This window comes from Oncorhynchus nerka, linkage group LG15 (genome assembly GCF_034236695.1).
Source record: "Oncorhynchus nerka isolate Pitt River linkage group LG15, Oner_Uvic_2.0, whole genome shotgun sequence".
Classification (NCBI taxonomy): Eukaryota; Metazoa; Chordata; class Actinopteri; order Salmoniformes; family Salmonidae; genus Oncorhynchus; species Oncorhynchus nerka.
Window position 1 is genome coordinate 10980093 of NC_088410.1, and position 21099 is coordinate 11001191.

General features: G+C 37.3%; 1 protein-coding gene across 1 annotated transcript in view; it reads right to left on the reverse strand.

The window, feature by feature from the left end:
- LOC115123496 (collagen alpha-1(XI) chain-like) overlaps nucleotides 1-21099 on the reverse strand; it is a 119323-nt gene that overhangs the window by 42469 nt on the left and 55755 nt on the right. Inside the window, 3 exon segments of the mRNA XM_065002191.1 lie at nucleotides 3700-3744; nucleotides 6496-6549; nucleotides 6659-6703. Coding sequence (XP_064858263.1) covers nucleotides 3700-3744; nucleotides 6496-6549; nucleotides 6659-6703 — 144 coding nt within the window.

Genomic DNA, 21099 nt, shown 5'->3' on the forward strand with positions numbered 1-21099 from the left:
ACAGTCCTTTGACTTTATCATGTTTAATATGGTAGGACAGTCCTACCTTAACTTTATCATGTTTAATATGGTAGGACAGTCCTACCTGTCATGTTTAATATGGTAGGACAGTCCTACCTTAACTTTATCATGTTTAATATGGTAGGACAGTCCTACCTGTCATGTTTAATATGGTAGGACAGTCCTACCTTAACAGTTTATCATGTTTATCATATGGTAGGACAGTCCTACCTTAACTTTATCATGTTTAATATGGGACAGTCCTACCTGTCATGTTTAATATGGTAGGACAGTCCTACCTTAACTTTATCATGTTTAATATGGTAGGACAGTCCTACCTGACATGTTTAATATGGTAGGACAGTCCTACCTTAACTTTATCATGTTTAATATGGTAGGACAGTCCTACCTTGACTTTATCATGTTTAATATGGTAGGACAGTCCTACCTGTCATGTTTAATATGGTAGGACAGTCCTACCTGACATGTTTAATATGGTAGGACAGTCCTACCTGTCATGTTTAATATGGTAGGACAGTCCTACCTTAACTTTATCATGTTTAATATGGTAGGACAGTCCTACCTGACATGTTTAATATGGTAGGACAGTCCTACCTGTCATGTTTAATATGGTAGGACAGTCCTACCTTAACTTTATCATGTTTAATATGGTAGGACAGTCCTACCTTGACTTTATCATGTTTAATATGGTAGGACAGTCCTACCTGTCATGTTTAATATGGTAGGACAGTCATGTTTTTAATATGGTAGGACAGTCCTACCTGTCATGTTTAATATGGTAGGACAGTCCTACCTGTCATGTTTAATATGGTAGGACAGTCCTACCTTAACTTTATCATGTTTAATATGGTAGGACAGTCCTACCTTAACTTTGACATGTTTAATATGGTAGGACAGTCCTACCTGACATGTTTAATATGGTAGGACAGTCCTACCTGACATGTTTAATATGGTAGGACAGTCCTACCTGTCATGTTTAATATGGTAGGACAGTCCTACCTTAACTTTATCATGTTTAATATGGTAGGACAGTCCTACCTGACATGTTTAATATGGTAGGACAGTCCTACCTGTCATGTTTAATATGGTAGGACAGTCCTACCTTAAGGACTTTATGTCATGTTTAATATGGTAGGACAGTCCTACCTTAACTTTATCATGTTTAATATGGTAGGACAGTCCTACCTGACTTTATCATGTTTAATATGGTAGGACAGTCCTACCTGTCATGTTTAATATGGTAGGACAGTCCTACCTGTCATGTTTAATATGGTAGGACAGTCCTACCTTAACTTTAACATGTTTAATATGGTAGGACAGTCCTACCTGTCATGTTTAATATGGTAGGACAGTCCTACCTTAACTTTATGTTTAATATGGTAGGACAGTCCTACCTGATATGTTTAATATGGTAGGACAGTCCTACCTTAACTTTATCATGTTTAATATGGTAGGACAGTCCTACCTGTCATGTTTAATATGGTAGGACAGTCCTACCTGTCTTTATCATGTTTAATATGGTAGGACAGTCCTACCTTGACTTTATCATGTTTAATATGGTAGGACAGTCCTACCTGTCATGTTTAGGTAGGACAGTCCTACCTTAACATCATGTTTAATATGGTAGGACAGTCCTACCTGTCATGTTTAATATGGTAGGACAGTCCTACCTAATATGGTAGGACAGTCCTACCTGATCATGTTTAATATGGTAGGACAGTCCTACCTTAACTTTATCATGTTTAATATGGTAGGACAGTCCTACCTGTCATGTTTAATATGGTAGGACAGTCCTACCTTGACTTTATCATGTTTAATATGGTAGGACAGTCCTACCTTGACTTTATCATGTTTAATATGGTAGGACAGTCCTACCTGTCATGTTTAATATGGTAGGACAGTCCTACCTTGACTTTATCATGTTTAATATGGCAGGACAGTCCTACCTGTCATGTTTAATATGGTAGGACAGTCCTACCTGACATGTTTAATATGGTAGGACAGTCCTACCTTTATCATGTTTAATATGGTAGGACAGTCCTACCTTAACTTTATCATGTTTAATATGATAGGACAGTCCTACCTGTCATGTTTAATATGGTAGGACAGTCCTACCTTAACTTTATCATGTTTAATATGGTAGGACAGTCCTACCTGACATGTTTAATATGGTAGGACAGTCCTACCTTAACTTTATCATGTTTAATATGGTAGGACAGTCCTACCTTAACTTTATCATGTTTAATATGGTAGGACAGTCCTACCTGACATGTTTAATATGGTAGGACAGTCCTACCTGTCATGTTTAATATGGTAGGACAGTCCTACCTGTCATGTTTAATATGGTAGGACAGTCCTACCTTAACTTTATCATGTTTAATATGGTAGGACAGTCCTACCTTAACTTTATCATGTTTAATATGGTAGGACAGTCCTACCTGTCATGTTTAATATGGTAGGACAGTCCTACCTGTCTTTTAATATGGTAGGACAGTCCTACCTTTCATGTTTAATATGGTAGGACAGTCCTACCTTAACTTTAACATGTTTAATATGGTAGGACAGTCCTACCTGTCATGTTTAATATGGTAGGACAGTCCTACCTTAACTTTGACATGTTTAATATGGTAGGACAGTCCTACCTTTATCATGTTTAATATGGTAGGACAGTCCTACCTTAACTTTATCATGTTTAATATGGTAGGACAGTCCTACCTGTCATGTTTAATATGGTAGGACAGTCCTACCTTGACTTTATCATGTTTAATATGGTAGGACAGTCCTACCTTGACTTTATCATGTTTAATATGGTAGGACAGTCCTACCTGTCATGTTTAATATGGTAGGACAGTCCTACCTTGACTTTATCATGTTTAATATGGCAGGACAGTCCTACCTTAACTTTATCATGTTTAATATGGTAGGACAGTCCTACCTGTCATGTTTAATATGGTAGGACAGTCCTACCTTAACTTTGACATGTTTAATATGGTAGGACAGTCCTACCTTTATCATGTTTAATATGGTAGGACAGTCCTACCTTAACTTTATCATGTTTAATATGGTAGGACAGTCCTACCTGTCATGTTTAATATGGTAGGACAGTCCTACCTTAACTTTGACATGTTTAATATGGTAGGACAGTCCTACCTGACATGTTTAATATGGTAGGACAGTCCTACCTTAACTTTGACATGTTTAATATGCAGTATATGTTGACAACATATTTAGGACAGTCCTACCTTAACTTTATCATGTTTAATATGGTAGGACAGTCCTACCTGACATGTTTAATATGGTAGGACAGTCCTACCTGTCATGTTTAATATGGTAGGACAGTCCTACCTTGACTTTATCATGTTTAATATGGTAGGACAGTCCTACCTTAACTTTATCATGTTTAATATGGTAGGACAGTCCTACCTTAACTTTGACATGTTTAATATGGTAGGACAGTCCTACCTTAACTTTGACATGTTTAATATGGTAGGACAGTCCTACCTTAACTTTATCATGTTTAATATGGTAGGACAGTCCTACCTTAACTTTATCATGTTTAATATGGTATGACAGTCCTACCTTAACTTTATCATGTTTAATATGGTAGGACAGTCCTACCTTAACTTTGACATGTTTAATATGCAGTATATGTTGACAACATATTTAGGACAGTCCTACCTTAAGTCCTGGCAAGCCCACCAGGCCCTGAGGACCAGGAAACCCCTGTTAGGGACAGAGAGAGAGAGAGAGGGAGTTAAGAGTGTCGGGGTGTGATAATGAAGCCTAACCCTAACCTGACTCTAACCTAACCTGACCCTAACCTGACCCTAACCTGACCCTAACCTAACCTGACCCTAACCTAACCCTAACCTGACCCTAACCTGACCTTAACCTGACCCTAACCTGACCCTAACCTAACCCTAACCTGACCCTAACCTGACCCTAACCTAACCCTAACCTGACCCTAACCTAACCCTAACCTAACCCTAACCTAACCCTAACCTGACCCTAACCTGACCCTAACCTAACCCTAACCTGACCCTAACCTGACCTTAACCTGACCCTAACCTGACCCTAACCTGACCTTAACCTGACCCTAACCTGACCCTAACCTAACCCTAACCTGACCCTAACCTGACCCTAACCTGACCCTAACCTGACCCTAACCTAACCCTAACCTGACCCTAACCTGACCCTAACCTGACCCTATCCTGCTAATATAGAAAATGCACTGTACAGTCAGAAATGGTGTCAAACAATGTTGACAGACCTTTTTAGACAGGCCTATGTTTCTGCTTATCATTTACGACATTTTGGAAGGCTCTTTGTAAGTCAACTTGGGTCTATACTTAGATACATGCAGCTTCACTTCTGCCATTAGTTGTTGTCCTAGACCAGTGGTTCCCAAATGGTATATAGCCCTGTACCCCTTCAAACATTCAAACCTCCAGCTGTACCCCCTCTAAAACTATATAGTCCCGTACCCCTTCAAACATTCAAAGCTCCAGCTGTACCCCCTCTAAAACGATATAGTCCCGTACCCTTTCAAATATTAAAACCTCCAGATGTACCCCCTCTAAATCTATATAGTCCCATACCCCTTCAAACATTCAAAGCTCCAGCTGTACCCCCTCTAAAACTATATAGTCCCGTACCCCTTCAAACATTCAAACCTCCAGCTGTACCCCCTCTAAAACTATATAGTCCCGTACCCCTTCAAACATTCAAAGCTCCAGCTGTACCCCCTCTAAAACTATATAGTCCCGTACCCTTTCAAATATTAAAACCTCCAGCTGTACCCCCTCTAAATCTATATAGTCCCATACCCCTTCAAACATTCAAAGCTCCAGCTGTACCCCCTCTAAAACTATATAGTCCCGTACCCCTTCAAACATTCAAACCTCCAGCTGTACCCCCTCTAAATCTATATAGTCCCATACCCCTTCAAACATTCAAACCTCCAGCTGTACCCCCTCTAAAACTATATAGTCCTGTCCCCCTTCAAACATTCAAACCTCCAGCTGTACCCCCTCTAAAACTATATAATCCTGTCCCCCTTCAAAAATTCAAACCTCCAGCTGTACCCCCTCTAAAACTATATAGACCCGTACCCCTTCAAACATTCAAACCCTCCAGCTCTACCCCCTCTAAATCTATATAGTCCCGTACCCCTTCAAACATTCAAACCTCCAGCTGTACCCCCTCTAAATCTATATAGTCCCGTACCCCTTCAAACATTAAAACCTCCAGCTGTACCCCCTCTAGCACCAGGGTCAGCACACTCTCAAATGTTGTTTTTTACCATCATTGTAAGCCTGCCACACACACTATACGATACATTTATTAAACATAATAATGAGTGAGAGTTGTCGTCACAACCGGCTCGTGGGAAGTGACAAAGAGATCTTATAGGACCAAATAATAATAATCAATAATTTTGCTCTTTATTTAACCATCTTACATATAAAACCTTATTTGTTTTATGTGAAAGTCTATATACTATGTGAGAGGTTAGAGACTATGTGAGAGGTTATAGACTATGTGAGAGGTTATAGACTATGTGAGAGGTTAGAGACTATGTGAGAGGTTATAGACTTTGTGAGAGGTTATAGACTATGTGAGAAGTTATAGACTATGTGAGAGGTTATAGACTATGTGAGAGGTTATAGACTATGTGAGAGGTTATAGACCTACAGTTAATATGATATTAGACTATGTGAGAGGTTATATACTATGTGAGAGGTTATAGACTATGTGAGAGGTTATAGACTATGTGAGAGGTTATAGACTATGTGAGAGGTTATAGACTATGTGAGCGGTTATAGACTATGTGAGAGGTTATAGACTATGTGAGAGGTTATAGACTATGTGAGAGGTTATAGACTATGTGGAGGTTATAGACTATGTGAGAGGTTATAGACTATGTGAGAGGTTACAGACCCACAGTCGTTATCCAGGTGTCAGTCAGGCTCCTGTTCCATTGAACCCATCTGAACAGTACAGCTCCCTTGACGTGCCATCGTCCTCTTTTAACCACTTCACCAAGTCTTTCCCAAACATCACACTACTGTTCTGGTCCTCCGTTATATTTATTTTCAACTATCCACTTCACAGCTTTGCTCTTATTGAATTCAAGTCTGTCGTGGTCCTTTCTGTCTCAGTGGTGTGTATCTGGGCCATTACAGTTATTATATTATTATATATAGTTATTAGCTATAGCTGAGGCTCCGGCACTAACAACAGATAGAAAATGATGACAGAAAAACCTTCACTGTAGCCTATAGATATGACTTGTTTTCTCTTTATTCAACCTGCCCACCACCCACCCGCTCTTCATCCACACAATATTCCATGAAGCTAAACCCGCCCGCCTCGCGGATATAAACCGCGGGGGACATAACCGCTGGGGACTGTCGGTTACGAGTCAACCAGCGCATCACTAGTGTGTGTGTTTGTATGTGTGTGTGTGTGTACCTGCAACCCAGGGTTTCCTTGCTGCCCGGATGCTCCCATCTCTCCCGGAGGTCCCTGTAGACAGAGGAAATTACATCATAGACACCACTCTTCCAGTTGATGTAAACACAGGGTTCTAGAGTGAACCGTTGGGGTTCTAGAACGTCTCAGTCGTCACACTCACCAAGTTTCCCTTAGAACCTTGGATTCCATCCACTCCTCGGATTCCCTGAAGAGGGGGAGACAGGCCAGAGGGGGGAGACAGGCCAGAGGGGGGGAGACAGGCCAGAGTGGGGGAAGAGGGGGAGACAGGCCAGAGAGGGGAGATTGGGGAGGGAGGCCAGAGAGGGGAGATTGGGGAGGGAGGAAAGAGAAGGAGAGAAAAAGGAGAGAGGGGATAGGGGAAACAGGGGAAAGAGGAGAGAGGGACAACTGTCAATCAACCAAAAAAGTTGGAAGAAGAGATACTGAAGAGAGATAGATTGTCATTAGTGTTGTCTGTCCAGTAAACATTCAGGTATCAGACCAGGCTGTGAGGCTGTAGCTAACTGAGGGAGCTGGCAGGGCTTCCTTCCACCAGGAAACAACAGCTTTATAGATGCAGTAAACATCCAGGTATCAGACTAAGCTGTGAGGCCTTCAGGCATTGAAGTTGTTCTGCTAGTGTGTGTGTGTGTGTGCGTGCGTGCGTGCGTGCGTGTGTGCGTGCGTGCGTGTGTGTGTGTGTGGTTAGAACAGGTGTAACCAACATGTAACACCCGCAGGTCACAGACTACATGTTGAAAGGTGTTATATTGGCAGACAGACAGAAGCAGAACCTAATGTCTTCTAATCTGCTAAAGATGTTAACATGTTTAATGTAACGCCAACATATGTATCATTACCATAACAGCTTGTTAGCAGCAAGTGGAGACAGGTTGGAGTTGAGGTCAGGGTTAATGTTTTAATGAGAACTGGAGCAACAACTACAAAGCCTTTAGGTCTACATTATAGTAAGGATGAAGTCTGTTGGTCTACAGTATAGTAAGGATGAAGTCTTTAGGTCTACAGTATAGTAAGGATGAAGTCTGTAGGTCTACAGTATAGTAAGGATGAAGTATGTAGGTCTACAGTATAGTAAGGATGAAGTCTTTAGGTCTACATTATAGTAAGGATGAAGTCTTTAGGTCTACATTATAGTAAGGATGAAGTCTGTAGGTCTACAGTATAGTAAGGATGAAGTCTGTAGGTCTACAGTATAGTAAGGATGAAGTCTTTATGTCTACAGTATAGTAAGGATGAAGTATGTAGGTCTACAGTATAGTAAGGATGAAGTATTTATGTCTACAGTATAATAAGGATGAAGACTTTAGGTCTACAGTATAGTAAGGATGAAGTCTGTTGGTCTACAGTATAGTAAGGATGAAGTCTTTATGTATACAGTATAGTAAGGATGAAGTCTGTTGGTCTACAGTATAGTAAGGATGAAGTCTTTATGTCTACAGTATAGTAAGTATGAGGTAGTTAGGTCTACAGTATAGTAAGGATGAAGTCTTCAGGTCTACAGTATAGTAAGGATGAAGTCTTTAGGTCTACAGTATAGTAAGGATGATGTCTTTATGTCTACAGTATAGTAAGGATGAAGTCTGTAGGTCTACAGTATAGTAAGGATGAAGTCTTTATGTCTACAGTATAGTAAGGATGAAGTCTGTAGGTCTACAGTATAGTAAGGATGAAGTCTTCAGGTCTACATTATAGTAAGGATGAAGTCTTTAGGTCTACAGTATAGTAAGGATGAATTCTTCAGGTCTACATTATAGTAAGGATGAAGTCTGTAGGTCTACAGTATAGTAAGGATGAAATCTTTAGGTCTACAGTATAGTAAGGATGAAGTCTTTAGGTCTACAGTATAGTAAGGATGACGTCTTTAGGTCTACAGTATAGTAAGGATGAAGTCTTTAGGTCTACAGTATAGTAAGAATGAAGTCTTTAGGTCTACAGTATAGTAAGGATGAAGTCTTTAGGTCTACAGTATAGTAAGGATGAAGTCTTTAGGTCTACAGTATAGTAAGAATGAAGTCTGTAGGTCTACAGTATAGTAAGGCTGAAGTATTTAGGTCTACAGTATAGTAAGGATGAAGTCTTTAGGTCTACAGTATAGTAAGGATGAAGTCTGTAGGTCTACAGTATAGTAATGATGAAGTCTTTAGGTCTACAGTATAGTAAGGATGAAGTCTTTATGTCTACAGTATAGTAAGGATGAAGTCTGTAGGTCTACAGTATAGTAAGGATGAAGTCTGTAGGTCTACAGTATAGTAAGGATGAAGTCTTTATGTCTACAGTATAGTAAGGATGAAGTCTTTAGGTCTACAGTATAGTAAGGATGAAGTCTGTAGGTCTACAGTATAGTAAGGATGAAGTCTTTAGGTCTACAGTATAGTAAGGATGAAGTCTTTATGTCTACAGTATAGTAAGGATGAAGTCTGTAGGTCTACAGTATAGTAAGGATGATGTCTTCAGGTCTACAGTATAGTAAGGATGAAGTCTTTATGTCTACAGTATTGTAAGGATGAGGTCTTCAGGTCTACAGTATAGTAAGGATGAAGTCTTTAGGTTTACAGTATAGTAAGGATGAAGTATTTATGTCTACAGTATCGTAAGGATGAAGTCTTCAGGTATACATTATAGTAAGGATGAAGTCTGTAGGTCTACAGTATAGTAAGGATGAAGTCTGTAGGTCTACAGTATAGTAAGGATGAAGTATTTATGTCTACAGTATAATAAGGATGAAGACTTTAGGTCTACAGTATAGTAAGGATGAAGTCTGTTGGTCTACAGTATAGTAAGGATGAAGTCTTTATGTCTACAGTATAGTAAGGATGAAGTCTGTTGGTCTACAGTATAGTAAGGATGAAGTCTTTATGTCTACAGTATAGTAAGGATGAGGTAGTTAGGTCTACAGTATAGTAAGGATGAAGTCTTCAGGTCTACAGTATAGTAAGGATGAAGTCTTTAGGTCTACAGTATAGTAAGGATGATGTCTTTATGTCTACAGTATAGTAAGGATGAAGTCTGTAGGTCTACAGTATAGTAAGGATGAAGTCTTTATGTCTACAGTATAGTAAGGATGAAGTCTGTAGGTCTACAGTATAGTAAGGATGAAGTCTTTATGTCTACAGTATAGTAAGGATGAAGTCTGTTGGTCTACAGTATAGTAAGGATGAAGTCTTTATGTCTACAGTATAGTAAGGATGAAGTCTGTAGGTCTACAGTATAGTAAGGATGAAGTCTTCAGGTCTACATTATAGTAAGGATGAAGTCTTTAGGTCTACAGTATAGTAAGGATGAATTCTTCAGGTCTACATTATAGTAAGGATGAAGTCTTTAGGTCTACAGTATAGTAAGGATGAAGTCTGTAGGTCTACAGTATAGTAAGGATGAAATCTTTAGGTCTACAGTATAGTAAGGATGAAGTCTTTAGGTCTACAGTATAGTAAGGATGACGTCTTTAGGTCTACAGTATAGTAAGGATGAAGTCTTTAGGTCTACAGTATAGTAAGAATGAAGTCTTTAGGTCTACAGTATAGTAAGGATGAAGTCTTTAGGTCTACAGTATAGTAAGGATGAAGTCTTTAGGTCTACAGTATAGTAAGAATGAAGTCTGTAGGTCTACAGTATAGTAAGGCTGAAGTATTTAGGTCTACAGTATAGTAAGGATGAAGTCTTTAGGTCTACAGTATAGTAAGGATGAAGTCTGTAGGTCTACAGTATAGTAAGGATGAAGTCTTTAGGTCTACAGTATAGTAAGGATGAAGTCTTTATGTCTACAGTATAGTAAGGATGAAGTCTGTAGGTCTACAGTATAGTAAGGATGAAGTCTGTAGGTCTACAGTATAGTAAGGATGAAGTCTTTATGTCTACAGTATAGTAAGGATGAAGTCTTTAGGTCTACAGTATAGTAAGGATGAAGTCTGTAGGTCTACAGTATAGTAAGGATGAAGTCTTTAGGTCTACAGTATAGTAAGGATGAAGTCTTTATGTCTACAGTATAGTAAGGATGAAGTCTGTAGGTCTACAGTATAGTAAGGATGATGTCTTCAGGTCTACAGTATAGTAAGGATGAAGTCTTTATGTCTACAGTATTGTAAGGATGAGGTCTTCAGGTCTACAGTATAGTAAGGATGAAGTCTTTAGGTTTACAGTATAGTAAGGATGAAGTATTTATGTCTACAGTATCGTAAGGATGAAGTCTTCAGGTATACATTATAGTAAGGATGAAGTCTGTAGGTCTACAGTATAGTAAGGATGAAGTCTGTAGGTCTACAGTATAGTAAGGATGAAGTATTTATGTCTACAGTATAATAAGGATGAAGACTTTAGGTCTACAGTATAGTAAGGATGAAGTCTGTTGGTCTACAGTATAGTAAGGATGAAGTATTTATGTCTACAGTATAGTAAGGATGAAGTCTGTTGGTCTACAGTATAGTAAGGATGAAGTCTTTATGTCTACAGTATAGTAAGGATGAGGTAGTTAGGTCTACAGTATAGTAAGGATGAAGTCTTCAGGTCTACAGTATAGTAAGGATGAAGTCTTTAGGTCTACAGTATAGTAAGGATGATGTCTTTATGTCTACAGTATAGTAAGGATGAAGTCTGTAGGTCTACAGTATAGTAAGGATGAAGTCTTTATGTCTACAGTATAGTAAGGATGAAGTCTGTTGGTCTACAGTATAGTAAGGATGAAGTCTTTATGTCTACATTATAGTAAGGATGAAGTCTTTAGGTCTACAGTATAGTAAGGATGAAGTCTATAGGTCTACAGTATAGTAAGGATGAAATCTTTAGGTCTACAGTATAGTAAGGATGAAGTCTTTAGGTCTACAGTATAGTAAGGATGACGTCTTTAGGTCTACAGTATAGTAAGGATGAAGTCTTTAGGTCTACAGTATAGTAAGAATGAAGTCTTTAGGTCTACAGTATAGTAAGGATGAAGTATTTAGGTCTACAGTATAGTAAGGATGAAGTCTGTAGGTCTACAGTATAGTAAGGATGAAGTCTGTAGGTCTACAGTATAGTAAGGATGAAGTCTTTAGGTCTACATTATAGTAAGGATGAAGTCTTTAGGTCTACAGTATAGTAAGGATGAAGTCTTTATGTCTACAGTATAGTAAGGATGAAGTCTGTAGGTCTACAGTATAGTAAGGATGAAGTCTGTAGGTCTACAGTATAGTAAGGATGAAGTCTTTATGTCTACAGTATAGTAAGGATGAGGTATTTAGGTCTACAGTATAGTAAGGATGAGGTCTTCAGGTCTACAGTATAGTAAGGATGAAGTCTTTAGGTCTACAGTATAGTAAGGATGAAGTATTTATGTCTACAGTATCGTAAGGATGAAGTCTTCAGGTCTACAGTATAGTAAGGATGAAGTCTGTAGGTCTACAGTATAGTAAGGATGAAGTCTGTAGGTCTACAGTATAGTAAGGATTAAGTCTTTATGTCTACAGTATAGTAAGGATGAGGTATTTAGGTCTACAGTATAGTAAGGATGAAGTCTTTATGTCTACAGTATTGTAAGGATGAAGTCTTTATGTCTACAGTATAGTAAGGATGAAGTCTTCAGGTCTACAGTATAGTAAGGATGAAGTCTTTATGTCTACAGTATAGTAAGGATGAAGTCTTCAGGTCTACAGTATAGTAAGGATGAAGTCTTCAGGTCTACAGTATAGTAAGGATGACGTCTTTATGTCTACAGTATTGTAAGGATGAATTCTTTATGTCTACAGTATAGTAAGGATGAAGTCTTTATGTCTACAGTATAGTAAGGATGAAGTCTTTATGTCTACAGTATAGTAAGGATGAAGTCTGTAGGTCTACAGTATAGTAAGGATGAAGTCTGTAGGTCTACAGTATAGTAAGGATGAAGTCTTTATGTCTACAGTATAGTAAGGATGAAGTCTGTTGGTCTACAGTATAGTAAGGATGAAGTCTTTATGTCTACATTATAGTAAGGATGAAGTCTTTAGGTCTACAGCATAGTAAGGATGAAGTCTATAGGTCTACAGTATAGTAAGGATGAAATCTTTAGGTCTACAGTATAGTAAGGATGAAGTCTTTAGGTCTACAGTATAGTAAGGATGACGTCTTTAGGTCTACAGTATAGTAAGGATGAAGTCTTTAGGTCTACAGTATAGTAAGAATGAAGTCTTTAGGTCTACAGTATAGTAAGGATGAAGTCTTTAGGTCTACAGTATAGTAAGGATGAAGTCTGTAGGTCTACAGTATAGTAAGGATGAAGTCTGTAGGTCTACAGTATAGTAAGGATGAAGTCTTTAGGTCTACATTATAGTAAGGATGAAGTCTTTAGGTCTACAGTATAGTAAGGATGAAGTCTTTATGTCTACAGTATAGTAAGGATGAAGTCTGTAGGTCTACAGTATAGTAAGGATGAAGTCTGTAGGTCTACAGTATAGTAAGGATGAAGTCTTTATGTCTACAGTACAGTAAGGATGAGGTATTTAGGTCTACAGTATAGTAAGGATGAGGTCTTCAGGTCTACAGTATAGTAAGGATGAAGTCTTTAGGTCTACAGTATAGTAAGGATGAAGTATTTATGTCTACAGTATCGTAAGGATGAAGTCTTCAGGTCTACATTATAGTAAGGATGAAGTCTGTAGGTCTACAGTATAGTAAGGATGAAGTCTTCAGGTCTACAGTATAGTAAGGATGAAGTCTTTATGTCTACAGTATTGTAAGGATGAAGTCTTTATGTCTACAGTATAGTAAGGATGAAGTCTTCAGGTCTACAGTATAGTAAGGATGAAGTATTCAGGTCTACAGTATAGTAAGGATGACGTCTTTATGTCTACAGTATTGTAACGATGAATTCTTTATGTCTACGGTATAGTAAGGATGAAGTCTTTATGTCTACAGTATAGTAAGGATGAAGTCTTTATGTCTACAGTATAGTAAGGATGAAGTCTGTAGGTCTACAGTATAGTAAGGATGAAGTCTGTAGGTCTACAGTATAGTAAGGATGAAGTCTTTAGGTCTACATTATAGTAAGGATGAAGTCTGTAGGTCTACAGTATAGTAAGGATGAAGTCTTTAGGTCTACAGTATAGTAAGGATGAAGTCTGTAGGTCTACAGTATAGTAAGGATGAAGTCTTTATGTCTACAGTATAGTAAGGATGAAGTATGTAGGTCTACAGTATAGTAAGGATGAAGTATTTATGTCTACAGTATAATAAGGATGAAGACTTTAGGTCTACAGTATAGTAAGGATGAAGTCTGTTGGTCTACAGTATAGTAAGGATGAAGTCTTTATGTCTACAGTATAATAAGGATGAAGTCTTTAGGTCTACAGTATAGTAAGGATGAAGTCTGTAGGTCTACAGTATAGTAAGGCTGAAGTCTTTAGGTCTACAGTATAGTAAGGATGAAGTCTTCAGGTCTACAGTATAGTAAGGATGAAGTCTTTAGGTCTACAGTATAGTAAGGATGATGTCTTTATGTCTACAGTATAGTAAGGATGAAGTCTTTATGTCTACAGGATAGTAAGGATGAAGTCTGTAGGTCTACAGTATAGTAAGGATGAAGTCTTCAGGTCTACATTATAGTAAGGATGAAGTCTTTAGGTCTACAGTATAGTAAGGATGAATTCTTCAGGTCTACATTATAGTAAGGATGAAGTCTTTAGGTCTACAGTATAGTAAGGATGAAGTCTGTAGGTCTACAGTATAGTAAGGATGAAGTCTGTAGGTCTACAGTATAGTAAGGATGAAGTCTTTAGGTCTACAGTATAGTAAGGATGAAGTCTGTAGGTCTACAGTATAGTAAGGATTAAGTCTTTATGTCTACAGTATAGTAAGGATGAGGTCTGTAGGTCTACAGTATAGTAAGGATGAAGTCTTTATGTCTACAGTATAGTAAGGATGAAGTCTGTAGGTCTACAGTATAGTAAGGATGAAGTCTGTAGGTCTACAGTATAGAAAGGATGAAGTCTTTATGTCTACAGTATAGTAAGGATGAGGTATTTAGGTCTACAGTATAGTAAGGATGAGGTCTTCAGGTCTACATTATAGTAAGGATGAAGTCTTTAGGTCTACAGTATAGAAAGGATGAAGTCTTTATGTCTACAGTATAGTAAGGATGAGGTATTTATGTCTACAGTATCGTAAGGATGAAGTCTTCAGGTCTACATTATAGTAAGGATGAAGTCTGTAGGTCTACAGTATAGTAAGGATGAAGTCTGTAGGTCTACAGTATAGTAAGGATGAAGTCTTTAGGTCTACAGTATAGTAAGAATGAAGTCTTTAGGTCTACAGTATAGTAAGGATGAAGTCTTTAGGTCTACATTATAGTAAGGATGAAGTCTTTAGGTCTACAGTATAGTAAGGATGAAGTCTTTATGTCTACAGTATAGTAAGGATGAAGTCTGTAGGTCTACAGTATAGTAAGGATGAAGTCTGTAGGTCTACAGTATAGTAAGGATGAAGTCTTTATGTCTACAGTACAGTAAGGATGAGGTATTTAGGTCTACAGTATAGTAAGGATGAGGTCTTCAGGTCTACAGTATAGTAAGGATGAAGTCTTTAGGTCTACAGTATAGTAAGGATGAAGTAGTTATGTCTACAGTATCGTAAGGATGAAGTCTTCAGGTCTACATTATAGTAAGGATGAAGTCTGTAGGTCTACAGTATAGTAAGGATGAAGTCTGTAGGTCTACAGTATAGTAAGGATTAAGTCTTTATGTCTACAGTATAGTAAGGATGAGGTATTTAGGTCTACAGTATAGTAAGGATGAAGTCTTTATGTCTACAGTATTGTAAGGATGAAGTCTTTATGTCTACAGTATAGTAAGGATGAAGTCTTCAGGTCTACAGTATAGTAAGGATGAAGTCTTTATGTCTACAGTATTGTAAGGATGAAGTCTTTATGTCTACAGTATAGTAAGGATGAAGTCTTCAGGTCTACAGTATAGTAAGGATGAAGTCTTCAGGTCTACAGTATAGTAAGGATGACGTCTTTATGTCTACAGTATTGTAAGGATGAATTCTTTATGTCTACAGTATAGTAAGGATGAAGTCTTTATGTCTACAGTATAGTAAGGATGAAGTCTTTATGTCTACAGTATAGTAAGGATGAAGTCTGTAGGTCTACAGTATAGTAAGGATGAAGTCTGTAGGTCTACAGTATAGTAAGGATGAAGTCTTTAGGTCTACATTACAGTAAGGATGAAGTCTTTAGGTCTAAATTATAGTAAGGATGAAGTATGTAGGTCTACAGTATAGTAAGGATGAAATCTTTAGGTCTACAGTATAGTAAGGATGAAGTCTGTAGGTCTACAGTATAGTAAGGATGAAGTCTTTATGTCTACAGTATAGTAAGGATGAAGTATGTAGGTCTGCAGTATAGTAAGGATGAAGTATTTATGTCTACAGTATAATAAGGATGAAGACTTTAGGTCTACAGTATAGTAAGGATGAAGTCTGTTGGTCTACAGTATAGTAAGGATGAAGTCTTTATGTCTACAGTATAATAAGGATGAAGTCTTTAGGTCTACAGTATAGTAAGGATGAAGTCTGTAGGTCTACAGTATAGTAAGGCTGAAGTCTTTAGGTCTACAGTATAGTAAGGATGAAGTCTTCAGGTCTACAGTATAGTAAGGATGAAGTCTTTAGGTCTACAGTATAGTAAGGATGAATTCTTCAGGTCTACATTATAGTAAGGATGAAGTCTTTAGGTCTACAGTATAGTAAGGATGAAGTCTGTAGGTCTACAGTATAGTAAGGATGAAGTCTGTAGGTCTACAGTATAGTAAGGATGAAGTCTTTAGGTCTACAGTATAGTAAGGATGAAGTCTGTAGGTCTACAGTATAGTAAGGATTAAGTCTTTATGTCTACAGTATAGTAAGGATGAGGTATTTAGGTCTACAGTATAGTAAGAATTGAAGTCTTTATGTCTACAGTATAGTAAGGATGAAGTCTGTAGGTCTACAGTATAGTAAGGATGAAGTCTGTAGGTCTACAGTATAGAAAGGATGAAGTCTTTATGTCTACAGTATAGTAAGGATGAGGTATTTAGGTCTACAGTATAGTAAGGATGAGGTCTTCAGGTCTACAGTATAGTAAGGATGAAGTCTTTAGGTCTACAGTATAGTAAGGATGAAGTCTTTATGTCTACAGTATAGTAAGGATGAGGTATTTAGGTCTACAGTATAGTAAGGATGAAGTCTTCAGGTCTACAGTATAGTAAGGATGAAGTCTTTATGTCTAGAGTATAGTAAGGATGAAGTCTGTAGGTCTACAGTATAGTAAGGCTGAAGTCTTTAGGTCTACAGTATAGTAAGGATGAAGTCTTCAGGTCTACAGTATAGTAAGGATGAAGTCTTTAGGTCTACAGTATAGTAAGGATGATGTCTTTATGTCTACAGTATGGTAAGGATGAAGTCTGTAGGTCTACAGTATAGTAAGGATGAAGTCTTTATGTCTACAGTATAGTAAGGATGAAGTCTGTAGGTCTACAGTATAGTAAGGATGAAGTCTTCAGGTCTACATTATAGTAAGGATGAAGTCTTTAGGTCTACATTATAGTAAGGATGAAGTCTTTATGTCTACAGTATAGTAAGGATGAAGTCTGTAGGTCTACAGTATAGTAAGGATGAAGTCTTTAGGTCTACAGTATAGTAAGGATGAAGACTTTATGTCTACATTATAGTAAGGATGAAGTCTGTAGGTCTACAGTATAGTAAGGATGATGTCTTCAGGTCTACAGTATAGTAAGGATGAAGTCTTTATGTCTACAGTATTGTAAGGATGAGGTCTTCAGGTCTACAGTATAGTACGGATGAAGTCTTTAGGTTTACAGTATAGTAAGGATGAAGTATGTATGTCTACAGTATCGTAAGGATGAAGTCTTCAGGTATACATTATAGTAAGGATGAAGTCTGTAGGTCTACAGTATAGTAAGGATGAAGTCTGTAGGTCTACAGTATAGTAAGGATGAAGTATTTATGTCTACAGTATAATAAGGATGAAGACTTTAGGTCTACAGTATAGTAAGGATGAAGTCTGTTGGTCTACAGTATAGTAAGGATGAAGTCTTTATGTCTACAGTATAGTAAGGATGAAGTCTGTTGGTCTACAGTATAGTAAGGATGAAGTCTTTATGTCTACAGTATAGTAAGGATGAGGTAGTTAGGTCTACAGTATAGTAAGGATGAAGTCTGTAGGTCTACAGTATAGTAAGGATGAAGTCTTTATGTCTACAGTATAGTAAGGATGAAGTCTGTTGGTCTACAGTATAGTAAGGATGAAGTCTTTATGTCTACATTATAGTAAGGATGAAGCCTTTAGGTCTACAGTATAGTAAGGATGAAGTCTATAGGTCTACAGTATAGTAAGGATGAAATCTTTAGGTCTACAGTATAGTAAGGATGAAGTCTATAGGTCTACAGTATAGTAAGGATGACGTCTTTAGGTCTACAGTATAGTAAGGATGAAGTCTTTAGGTCTACAGTATAGTAAGAATGAAGTCTTTAGGTCTACAGTATAGTAAGGATGAAGTCTTTAGGTCTACAGTATAGTAAGGATGAAGTCTGTAGGTCTACAGTATAGTAAGGATGAAGTCTTTAGGTCTACATTATAGTAAGGATGAAGTCTTTAGGTCTACATTATAGTAAGGATGAAGTCTTTATGTCTACAGTATAGTAAGGATGAAGTATGTAGGTCTACAGTATAGTAAGGATGAAGTATTTATGTCTACAGTATAATAAGGATGAAGACTTTAGGTCTACAGTATAGTAAGGATGAAGTCTGTTGGTCTACAGTATAGTAAGGATGAAGTCTTTATGTCTACAGTATAATAAGGATGAAGTCTTTAGGTCTACAGTATAGTAAGGATGAAGTCTGTAGATCTACAGTATAGTAAGGATGAAGTCTGTAGGTCTACAGTATAGTAAGGATGAAGTCTGTAGGTCTACAGTATAGTAAGGATGAAGTATTTATGTCTACAGTATAATAAGGATGAAGACTTTAGGTCTACAGTATAGTAAGGATGAAGTCTGTTGGTCTACAGTATAGTAAGGATGAAGTCTTTATGTCTACAGTATAGTAAGGATGAAGTCTGTTGGTCTACAGTATAGTAAGGATGAAGTCTTTATGTCTACAGTATAGTAAGGATGAGGTAGTTAGGTCTACAGTATAGTAAGGATGAAGTCTGTAGGTCTACAGTATAGTAAGGATGAAGTCTTTATGTCTACAGTATAGTAAGGATGAAGTCTGTTGGTCTACAGTATAGTAAGGATGAAGTCTTTATGTCTACATTATAGTAAGGATGAAGTCTTTAGGTCTACAGTATAGTAAGGATGATGTCTATAGGTCTACAGTATAGTAAGGATGAAATCTTTAGGTCTACAGTATAGTAAGGATGAAGTCTATAGGTCTACAGTATAGTAAGGATGACGTCTTTAGGTCTACAGTATAGTAAGGATGAAGTCTTTAGGTCTACAGTATAGTAAGAATGAAGTCTTTAGGTCTACAGTATAGTAAGGATGAAGTCTTTAGGTCTACAGTATAGTAAGGATGAAATCTTTAGGTCTACAGTATAGTAAGGATGAAGTCTATAGGTCTACAGTATAGTAAGGATGAAGTCTTTAGGTCTACAGTATAGTAAGAATGAAGTCTTTAGGTCTACAGTATAGTAAGGATGAAGTCTTTAGGTCTACAGTATAGTAAGGATGAAGTCTGTAGGTCTACAGTATAGTAAGGATGAAGTCTTTAGGTCTACATTATAGTAAGGATGAAGTCTTTAGGTCTACATTATAGTAAGGATGAAGTCTTTAGGTCTACAGTATAGTAAGGATGAAGTCTTTATGTCTACAGTATAGTAAGGATGAAGTATGTAGGTCTACAGTATAGTAAGGATGAAGTATTTATGTCTACAGTATAATAAGGATGAAGACTTTAGGTCTACAGTATAGTAAGGATGAAGTCTGTTGGTCTACAGTATAGTAAGGATGAAGTCTTTATGTCTACAGTATAATAAGGATGAAGTCTTTAGGTCTACATTATAGTAAGGATGAAGTCTTTAGGTCTACAGTATAGTAAGGATGAAGTCTTTATGTCTACAGTATAGTAAGGATGAAGTATGTAGGTCTACAGTATAGTAAGGATGAAGTATTTATGTCTACAGTATAATAAGGATGAAGACTTTAGGTCTACAGTATAGTAAGGATGAAGTCTGTTGGTCTACAGTATAGTAAGGATGAAGTATTTATGTCTACAGTATAATAAGGATGAAGACTTTAGGTCTACAGTATAGTAAGGATGAAGTCTGTTGGTCTACAGTATAGTAAGGATGAAGTCTTTATGTCTACAGTATAGTAAGGATGAAGTCTGTTGGTCTACAGTATAGTAAGGATGAAGTCTTTATGTCTACAGTATAGTAAGGATGAGGTAGTTAGGTCTACAGTATAGTAAGGATGAAGTCTGTAGGTCTACAGTATAGTAAGGATGAAGTCTTTATGTCTACAGTATAGTAAGGATGAAGTCTGTTGGTCTACAGTATAGTAAGGATGAAGTCTTTATGTCTACATTATAGTAAGGATGAAGTCTTTAGGTCTACAGTATAGTAAGGATGAAGTCTATAGGTCTACAGTATAGTAAGGATGAAATCTTTAGGTCTACAGTATAGTAAGGATGAAGTCTATAGGTCTACAGTATAGTAAGGATGACGTCTTTAGGTCTACAGTATAGTAAGGATGAAGTCTTTAGGTCTACAGTATAGTAAGAATGAAGTCTTTAGGTCTACAGTATAGTAAGGATGAAGTCTTTAGGTCTACAGTATAGTAAGGATGAAGTCTGTAGGTCTACAGTATAGTAAGGATGAAGTCTTTAGGTCTACATTATAGTAAGGATGAAGTCTTTAGGTCTACATTATAGTAAGGATGAAGTCTTTAGGTCTACAGTATAGTAAGGATGAAGTCTGTAGGTCTACAGTATAGTAAGGATGAAGTCTTTATGTCTACAGTATAGTAAGGATGAAGTCTGTAGGTCTACAGTATAGTAAGGATGAAGTCTGTAGGTCTACAGTATAGAAAGGATGAAGTCTTTATGTCTACAGTATAGTAAGGTAAGTCGCTCTGGATAAGAGCGTCTGCTAAATGACTTAAATGTAAATGTAAATGTAAGGATGAGGTATTTAGGTCTACAGTATAGTAAGGATGAGGTCTTCAGGTCTACAGTATAGTAAGGATGAAGTCTTTATGTCTACAGTATAGTAAGGATGAAGTCTGTAGGTCTACAGTATAGTAAGGATGAAGTCTGTAGGTCTACAGTATAGAAAGGATGAAGTCTTTATGTCTACAGTATAGTAAGGATGAGGTATTTAGGTCTACAGTATAGTAAGGATGAGGTCTTCAGGTCTACAGTATAGTAAGGATGAAGTCTTTAGGTCTACAGTATAGTAAGGATGAAGTATTTATGTCTACAGTATCGTAAGGATGAAGTCTTCAGGTCTACATTATAGTAAGGATGAAGTCTGTAGGTCTACAGTATAGTAAGGATGAAGTCTGTAGGTCTACAGTATAGTAAGGATTAAGTCTTTATGTCTACAGTATAGTAAGGATGAGGTATTTAGGTCTACA